Genomic DNA, 9,243 nt, shown 5'->3' with positions numbered 1-9,243 from the left:
AAAAAAAAATAGAAGTGGCGACAACTGCAGGACTCGAACCTGCGCGGGCAAAGCCCAAAAGATTTCAAGTCTTTCTCCTTAACCGCTCGGACAAGTTGCCTTATTCTTGGTTTGAATTTGTTTTGCGAAGTACTGTACCTAATGTTTAAAATATTATTCCAATTCATTCATATTTCATATACATAGTTATATAAATATCAATCTAATTGGCTCTCAAATGTTTTTATAAGACTATCAACGTCATTGCCACTTGAAATTGAATCATTAACAATATTATTAATGCTTACTGTAGGAGTAACATGGACACCAACGTTTCTCAAATATCTGGTGAAATATTTCAAATCAACTGTAGCCCCATTGCCTGAATTGCTTTGTTTCTCTTTCTCCGTTTCGCTCTTAATTGTCAATTCCTTCAATACGGCATCCTTTGAAAATGGTAATGACAATTTTTCAAATACCAAATCGGCAATCTGTTTATAAATTTCATTACGATTTAAATTAACATTAGCAGTATCATAAAATAACTCTTTATTTTCAAAGAGAACTTCAGAGACATCCCAAAAGACCTTGTTGGTGTCAATGGCTTTCTCTGTGCTCTCCCTCAATAATTTTGCTACAACTAAAGAAAATTCATTAAGGAGATTAGAATTCGTATGCCATGGTTGTACGACGTTAACAAAAACAAACTGAAATTGGTTGGGATGTAATTCTTGTAGTCTAGGAATAACCTGTGGCTTCAATTTTAAGAATAATTTAGCACTGAAAGGACAATTATAATCCAAATACAAATTGATAACATGTGGAGTAAATGATTTACCACTAGCCAATGTGCGGGCTGAATGGTAATAATGAGTCGACGCAAACTTAGGTGAAATCATTATTTAATAATATCTAAAATAACTAAACGATTGGATCTATTTTTTAATTTATTGGTAGGGGGTGCAAGTGTTTTGAGCCACAATTTGCATTCTAGAAATCAATAATTGAATAATCGCAAACTCACAAGTTACAAATTATATTATCTTATTAAATTATATATTATTAAATTATATTACCGATGTAAATATAATACAAGAGTGGTATTCGCCTTGGTTTTCAGTAAAGCCTAATTTACATTATTATTATCATCCTGTCTTCCTTCTCCACGAAATCTTTCCTTTCGTATGTCGATACCAAATTTTTTATATACTGGGCTCTCTTGTTTCTGTTCGGTAATTGAACGTGATTCATCACTTGATTGATAGTCAGCTGTCAATGGAATGTGAGGAGTTCTGAATTTTCCCAGAAACGAAATACCATCCATTTGGTACTTTTCAGCCATTATTTCTGATAATAGTCTTGGTTTATTCGAAATGTGAGCCTTTTTGGAACTATCTATAACTTTAGATTGCCGTTTATCAGGTGTGGTTGACTCGTTTTGTAAGATTATATCGCCAATAGAATCATGGCCAGGCCATTTTAACTCTGAATATTGTCTGCTCTTACTTCTATATTCCAATATTACTTTATCTTCTTCGCTATCAATATCGCTACTCATAAACAGCTTGCTGATATCGCCAACTTCTTTTGGAACAACATTCAGACTTTGCAAATTAGTCTCAAAATGACTTCCAAACTCATTTTTATGCGATTTACTGTTTGCCAAATTCAGGCTATTTTCAGTTCTATCATTTGTTCCGACCCCAGGATTTTGGCTCAAATCATAAGGACCTTTAAATATTAGAGTATTACCAATATTATCCTGAGCTTTCATCATTTTCGAGGCAGTATTCTCTATATCAGCATTAGTAATAAAAGGATTGTATATGTTATTGACATTGAAATTTCTGGTTGCTTCAGATGCACTGCTAAAAGAATTAACTCCATTCTCTATTGGTGCCACTTTATCGTTCGATTCATCTAATCTGAGGATCTTTTTATCCTCTTCCCGTTGCAACTCTCTCCTCCTCTTTCTTTTCTGGCCATCTTTAGACTTTTTCCTTTTCTTTTTCTTTTCTTTAGTTGTTGAAACCCCTAATAGTTCATTAATATTACCTTGTAAAGAACTGGAATTGGGTTCTTTTATTGGTCTGTTATTGTTTTGTGATTCACCTAAATCCTCTATTGTATTTACTCTTATCATTCGTGAACGACTTCTGAAAGGCGTTGAAGTATTCGACGTGGCTATATGCTGCGTCGGAGTAAGCTGACTACCATGCATAGTTTCATAAAATAGCAGGCGTGACAGGGTTGGTGGAAAGGCTGGTTGTGATACCGAAACAGCAGGTGATGAAACTGATACAGCAGGTGGTGATAATGACACCGTCGGTGGTGACACAGGTACAGTCAGCGGTGACATTGGTACAAACGATCGCGATGCTGGTAAGGTTGGTGATGAGACCGATACAGCTGGCGGTGACTCTGGTACAGTTGATTGTGATACTGGTACAGTTGATTGTGATACTGGTACAGTGGATTGTAATACTGGTATAGTGGATTGCGCTACTGGTACAGCAGGTGGTGATAATGATACACTTGAGGTAGATGAGTTCGGGTCTATACGTATAGCCTTTCTGGGTCCCAATTGAATGATCTGTGGTTTTATATTTTTCTTACCTTCGTATGTATCATTATGCGGAACTGTATTACGGATTGGCTTTTGAGTATCTTCAGTTCTTAGCTTCAAAGACTCAAGAACAGGTGGCTTAATTGGAATATTGAATTGCTCCTGGTTGTTTTTCAATTCTGAGACAGTCTTCTTGTCTTGCAAAACTTTAGCTAATTGCTTATTCTTAATTTTCATTGTCTTAGTCCTTGGTGATTTAGTTACTTTATTAACCATTGTTACCTTCTTCCTAATCAGTTTTTTCTTCGAATCATGATTCTTTATTTTAGCATGTTGCTGCTCATCATCCAACTCATTCAGTAATCCATTCTTAAAAAGATTATAAATTCTACTGAATATAGAATTATTTTTATGGCTCTGAGACAGCTTCAATTTTGATTCCGTTGACTTCATAGAATACTCTGAAGAATCAGGCATTTGGTTTTATACCGCTAGAACTTTTTTTGCTTCCCGGTATACTACTTCAGTACCTTTTTAACTAATATATTGGGTCTGTCTTCTTGTTTACTGTTTTCATAAACAGTCAGCGTGTGTGTCCTGCATATTATCAATATTCTATTAGTACCTAATAAATAACCAATATAGCTATATAAGTTTGATAACATTGAACTAGATTGAGGTCAATATCAAACAAGAATCGTTAACTTGCATTTATCGTATAATACATTTTGAAATTTCTCATCGTCATTAATTTCAAAAGTAGACAATTTGAGTTTATTGGTTTCCAGAAGTTCCCCATTAGCAGAATCATTCTCATTCAAGAAATCATCGTAATCATTCTTCAAGAATAGATGCACTATATCATTTGAATCAAGTCTTGTTGATTCATGCAAGCTTAACCTTTTACATAATTTTGATTTTAAGTCTCGTAATCTTAAGTTAGTAGGTAACAATAAGACAAATATATCGTCATCATAATAGAACTTAACCTTTACTTTTCCTTGTTTTGGTTCTGCGCCATTGGAATATGGAGCCGGATGTCCTGTACTAGTTTCCAAGCCAGTACCAGTACTAGCAAAAGAATTCATAAGGTTAGTTGATGACGAGGACAAGGAGCGGTTTAATACTGAGTCAGAAGAAGTGGGTGTAGATGATGATCTGTTTTGTGTACTTGAAGGATTATGGAAAGTTGAGTATTGAGACATTCTATCCTGTTGGTAATTTGACTTTTGACTTATTGGTTTCAGAGATCTCCTCTCCTTTTTAGTATCCGAAACCTCTTTGTCAAATCCATTATCTAGAACCTCTAGCAACCTTAATACCTCTTCTGATTTTGAAATATGAGGTGGTAAAGCAATAAGATTCCTTAAGTAGTAATCCAATTTTTCTCTCCTTAACTTCGAGATACTATCATTCACATTGATTAGAGGACCTGGAATAGATGGGATAATTCTCTTTGAATTTTCGATTTTTCCAGCTTCATATGGAAACAATTCCAATAATTTCACCTGCAAATCATAAAAATCCTGGTAGTAACGATATAAATAACGTGTTTTACCGTTGCTCAACTTTGCGATGATTAAATATTGATAACGGCCTTGGTCTAATTGGTATGAGTCAACTGTTGCTTCTAATATAGAAGTGTTTGTTAAACTTAATGACGATCTATTAGATTCTGATGCATCTTGTGCTTCTTTTTGGAAAAATTGAGTATGCGACGAAACAGGTGGTGCTTGGTTAGATATAGAGCCCAATGGAATAGTCGACGCTTGATATTTGGCTGTCTGGTCTTTCCACTCTTCGACAGTAGGAATTTTGAAATCGTTTATAACTTTCACCATATCATCATTATTCTCCTGAGAATTCAGTGGATTCACTAAATCTATAATTTTGACATACAGAACAGGTACCAAGCCAGGTCCCCCTAATCTATTAATTGGTTTTGCAATAAACCATTCAAATGCATGGTGGGCACATATAATCAAGTTCTCGCCTGGAATGATGTCAAGCTCGTCGTCTCTTTCAGCCTTAAATTCGTATAAAGTAACAGCATACAAAGTCTGGTTAGAATTTCTTTGTGTACGCGCCTTTTGTTGTGGAGAGGAAGTACTGGAGGCCTCCATAGGTCTAGATCTGTTGAATACTTCAAAATAACTAATTGGCACCATCCCCTTCGAATTTGTCATCGGATTCGTAGCCTCACACCACCCATTACTTTCATGTTCTTTATTTTCTCCATCCGTCAACACATGAAAGAAATCTCCTTTCAGAAATTTCAATTCCCCTGGTCCTTGTGGTTGATAATCATATAGCGCCTTGATTACCTTCTTTGGTGACTGTAAATCAGCACTCTCAAAGCTAGTATTGGCCGAATGCGACGATCCAACTCGTGAAATCGAGTGCTTTGGCGAACCAGAACTATGCGACAGCCCTTTATTTCTTCTAAATGACTTGATCATTACTACGTATGTGTTATTATCAAATATCCGTTGAAAGGATCTTTAGATAATTGTGAAACCTGTTTCTGGTAAAAAAATCGTATCAAAAAACCGAGGTCGTGCGCGCTTTGATTTATTCGAATGATCTAATTTATGTACCTGTTTCTACTAAATGTGTCCTACAAGCCTCTCAGGGGTAGATCTATGACAGTGGTACTCGCCAACTCCGTTGTGGGTATTTTATTTGTGGTCTACATATATTTTGGCATGACATTATGTTCAATTGTGGACACTATGTCAATGTTTCAAACTGAAAAATTAAATTCCTTAAGCTCACGCGTGGATTTCACTCACTAGGTAGTGAACTATATCGCACATTAAATTAAATTTAAGAGAAGTATCGAACGTAGACTATTGTAATAAATTTTGTGCTATATTGGATTTCCTAATCGAGTATTAATCCCTGAGGTAACGAAATTGTATGCAGCGAGGTTGTTAATAGCCAGGAATATGTGTTACAGGACCTGTACGTACTCAGCACTGTTTAGTTATAGGCTGTACGACCTGGCGTCTGTTTCATATGCCGTCGGCTGTCGTGGGATTTGCTGGTTTTACTCCAGGAATCCGATTCCGAGATTTGAACTGCCGCTATTATTGTGCCCATAATTATTCCATTTTTTCAACAAAGTCCTCTAGGGCCAGGATCTCCGATTCCGTGTTGAACAGACGAATATTCGATTGGCGTCTGGAACTTAGACTCGACATATATTTGGGATCAAGGTAGTTATCTATCGGATTCCATTGTCCAGTTTGCGGAACAGAATCGCCTTCAAAGGGAAAATTAAATTCTTCGCCTTGTTCAGATACTTGATTAACTGAATCTGGCGAATACTCACTTTTTTCATCGCTGGGACTTGTCTCGTCCGTTCCAGTATCGTAAAGAGAATCACCTCCTTGTTTGGAGGCTTTGGACCGTCTTTTGGGTGCCTTTTTCTCTGCTTCCATTTGTTCAAACTAAAGTCTTAGTAATGGTTCCCTATGAAAATAAATGAATAGATACATACTTGTCTGTATTTAGCTAAGTATATTTTTAATGTTTCTGAATAGTTTTCGAATCCTAGTATATACATTGACCATAGTATATCTTCTCCGTTAAGTGTTTTTCTTTTCTCTAAGCGGCATCTGTCAGCTGCCTGGCTAGTTATAAATGAAATAAACTCCGAAACACACTCCTGGATACATTCCTTTGATTCCTTTGATAGCTTTGCGTGTGATGGTAATGCTTTCTTCATTACTCTTCCAACTTTTCACGTTAGTATATGATTTTTACTTCAACCAGATCGACTTAACCACATACCATTCGCAATAGGCAAAAACCTATCCTGTTCTTTGATCTCATAATCAGAATTATGCCACACTGTATCAGAATTTTGGTTCATCTTGTTATACTTTTAGATAAACATTGAGCAAGTCGAAAATTGTTCTAGTTTATGTATTGTAGTATGCAACAAGTCAGTAAATGCGAACTCGGAATTTGCAATAATTAATTGCCATGTTTTTTCAGCACCTGTTTCCCAAAGTGTTCAGTTCTATCAATATGCGCGTATAATAAGGGAACGCATAAATAAGGTAATGCAATCATTTTTGCAGATTCCCCAAGCGAAATTTAGATTTATTTTGTACTTCATAGAAAGAGCAAATAGTGGTTCGAAGTAGCTGCCATCCTCCTTACATATGCAGGGATTTTCGATGTAAATACGAAACAACCCTCTTCAATAGGGCTCTAAAACATCAATATTGCAACTTTTTAGAGATAGGCTACAAGGGGGGATAATATTGGAATATAGATTATAAGCAATGAAAAAGGAAGGAATTATCTAACCAGGAGGTAATTGAGAAGCATCAACGATGTCAGCAGCATTGACAGCTTCTTCTTCTTCGTAAACACCATCTAATGGGGTTCTTGGTAATGCCATCATACCAGATCTAGCAATTTCTAAAATACCAAATGGATGTAACAATTGAATGAACGAGGAAACTCTGGATGGTTTGGCACTCAACTCAACAATAACGTTTCTATCAGCAATATCAACGATCTTACCACCAAATTTTTCAGTTATAGTTGAAATATGAGCTAAGTGGGCATGCTTGTGTCTCAAAGCTTCAGATGGAGCTAAATTACTTGGGTGGTAAGCCGATTCAGTAGCACTCAAATCTGGTATAGAGGCACCATCGCTGGTGTGTAATTTATGTGTAGCAATAAGCTCGTGGAAATATTCAGGTCCTAATAATGAAACTCTTGCTAATAATAATTCTCTCTTGATAATTTCAGCATTGGTGTAATCCAAAACGGCATAAACTGGGACCAAATCTTCGATTTGTCTTCTTGCTTGTTCAACAACAGCATCTTGACCGGCCAACACAATAGTCATACGAGACAAATCCTTAACTTCTGTACTACAGACAACCAAGGAATCAATGTTGAACCCTCTAGCAGCTAAAGTACTAGAAACCGAACTTAACACACCCGGTTCGTTTTGAACTAAACAGTTTAAAACATGTTGCTTTCTTGGGGCCTTCGATGGAACTGGTGTTTCGTATAAAATTGAAGAAACAGCCGCATCTGCCGACCAGTTTGGGGTTTCAAACGTAGGTAATGGTGGTCTCTTTTGATTACGGTGCAATGCCTTATAAGCTAACGCAGAAGTCGAGCTTGATGTCTTAGTTCTAGAAAATTGTCTAGCAATATTACGATTACCAATAGCACGTAATGAGGATGAAGCAATCATTTTCCTAATTATTTTCTCTCCACTATACTAAGGTCGAATTATTCAGAATTGACGAATATTTCATAATTTATCATCGGAAATACCAAACGATGATTCACCCTTTTTCACGACATTTTCTAAAAAATTCACCGCGACATTTACGGTCTTGCGGATATCCTCTGATCTTTGAAGCTGTAGGTTTTATCAATTGCCAACTGAACCATTCCATGATCAAAGGAACAAAAAAGATAGTTTGATCTAGTATTTCGTGATTCTTGTAGTAATTCAAAAAATAATCTTACATATATACTTACAGTTTAATTCAAATCACGGATGCGTTAAATTCTAACGTATAAATAGGAAATGACTATGAATGAGCATATGTAAAAACAAAAATCAACATGAATGACTAAATGCAAACGTAAAATCATAACACCAATAGCTGTCTATGCCAAGGTTAACAATAATGCAATACCTATCTTAACAAGTGAGCCAGATAAGTCACATTTCAATGAATCAGAAGAGCTCTCCGAACTTTGGGAGTTAGAGCTATTTCCATGTCTATGATGTGAGGCTGCACCGATCCCTAACCCTGCGCCTATACCTGCACCTGTTCTACCTCCACTACCTCTATGACCAGAATATGATCCACTAGATGAGCCTCCGCGAGATCCAGAAGACGACCCACTAGATGAGCCACCACGAGATCCAGAAGACCCACTAGATGAGCCTCCACGAGATCCAGAAGACGACCCACTAGATGAGCCTCCACGAGATCCAGAAGACGACCCACTAGAAAATCCCCCTCTGGAACCTCCTCCGAAACTCCACCTTTTCATTAAGCCATTTATACCTTTCTTCTCTTTCTCGTATTGATGAGCATCATCACTACCAATGTTGAATGGTCTAATCACTAACTCTTGAGGAATAATAGTTGATAGTATAAAAACACAAATACTGCATAATAATAATAGTCTTGAGAAGTACATAATGTCTTGGTATACTTCACGCTACTGTATAAAATACTTCACATCACCTGCCAATTATCTAACTATTATATATTCGAGAACGAGGCTTGAAAAAATACCCATGACACGCTCGTAAAATTTGATAGCCTCGAAAATGACAGAGTGCAGCATATGCGCGGCTTGCCCTATGGAAAGTGACCTTTTCGAAGCCCTATATAGCCGTCTTCTGCATGCTTCACGTCTAACCATGTATACTTAGGTGCCATACCTCCTTCGATACCCTGTTCATTAACCCGATTCCCCCACCAATCAAGGGCTGTATAATCATTCTGAACAGTGAAGAAGATGACTAAAGCACTGAACGCTACGCCCGCAGACAAAGCACTAGTTAGGATATAATTATATTTTTCCCACCATAATACGTAATTCTTTTTAATATAATACATGAAAATGAATGAAAGGTAAAATCCTCCTGTATAGTACAGAAGATTGTACGGAGCGTACATTAAAAACCCACCTATGAT

The 9,243-nt window shown here is 36.7% G+C and overlaps 6 protein-coding genes across 6 annotated transcripts; all 6 read right to left on the bottom strand.

Moving 5' to 3' along the window:
• Positions 1-197: 197 nt before the first annotated feature.
• AC631_05625 (uncharacterized protein) lies at positions 198-878 on the bottom strand (the record flags this gene model as incomplete). Its single annotated transcript, XM_015614454.1, has 1 exon — positions 198-878. One exon carries the CDS (start codon positions 876-878, stop codon positions 198-200), a length of 681 nt encoding a protein of 226 aa, XP_015464723.1.
• Positions 879-1,105: 227 nt separating this feature from the next.
• AC631_05624 (uncharacterized protein) lies at positions 1,106-3,022 on the bottom strand (the record flags this gene model as incomplete). Its single annotated transcript, XM_015614453.1, has 1 exon — positions 1,106-3,022. The coding sequence occupies one exon, from the start codon at positions 3,020-3,022 to the stop codon at positions 1,106-1,108; it is 1,917 nt and encodes a 638-aa protein (XP_015464722.1).
• Positions 3,023-3,231: 209 nt separating this feature from the next.
• Positions 3,232-5,004, bottom strand: BEM1 (phosphatidylinositol-3-phosphate-binding protein; the record flags this gene model as incomplete). The annotated part of the gene is made up of 1 exon (XM_015614452.1): positions 3,232-5,004. One exon carries the CDS (start codon positions 5,002-5,004, stop codon positions 3,232-3,234), a length of 1,773 nt encoding a protein of 590 aa, XP_015464721.1.
• A 645-nt stretch (positions 5,005-5,649) lies between these two features.
• AC631_05622 (uncharacterized protein) lies at positions 5,650-5,988 on the bottom strand (the record flags this gene model as incomplete). Its single annotated transcript, XM_015614451.1, has 1 exon — positions 5,650-5,988. The coding sequence occupies one exon, from the start codon at positions 5,986-5,988 to the stop codon at positions 5,650-5,652; it is 339 nt and encodes a 112-aa protein (XP_015464720.1).
• An 872-nt stretch (positions 5,989-6,860) lies between these two features.
• On the bottom strand, positions 6,861-7,772 carry ILV6 (acetolactate synthase regulatory subunit; the record flags this gene model as incomplete). Its single annotated transcript, XM_015614450.1, has 1 exon — positions 6,861-7,772. One exon carries the CDS (start codon positions 7,770-7,772, stop codon positions 6,861-6,863), a length of 912 nt encoding a protein of 303 aa, XP_015464719.1.
• Positions 7,773-8,197: 425 nt separating this feature from the next.
• AC631_05620 (uncharacterized protein) lies at positions 8,198-8,740 on the bottom strand (the record flags this gene model as incomplete). Its single annotated transcript, XM_015614449.1, has 1 exon — positions 8,198-8,740. One exon carries the CDS (start codon positions 8,738-8,740, stop codon positions 8,198-8,200), a length of 543 nt encoding a protein of 180 aa, XP_015464718.1.
• Between the last annotated feature and the right edge of the window lie 503 nt (positions 8,741-9,243).

The sequence above is a fragment of the Debaryomyces fabryi genome (genome assembly GCF_001447935.2).
Source record: "Debaryomyces fabryi strain CBS 789 chromosome Unknown contig00241, whole genome shotgun sequence".
Lineage (NCBI taxonomy): Eukaryota > Fungi > Ascomycota > Pichiomycetes > Serinales > Debaryomycetaceae > Debaryomyces > Debaryomyces fabryi.
The sequence above is the reverse complement of the archived record's forward strand: the minus strand, read 5'-3'. Positions and strand labels throughout refer to the sequence as shown.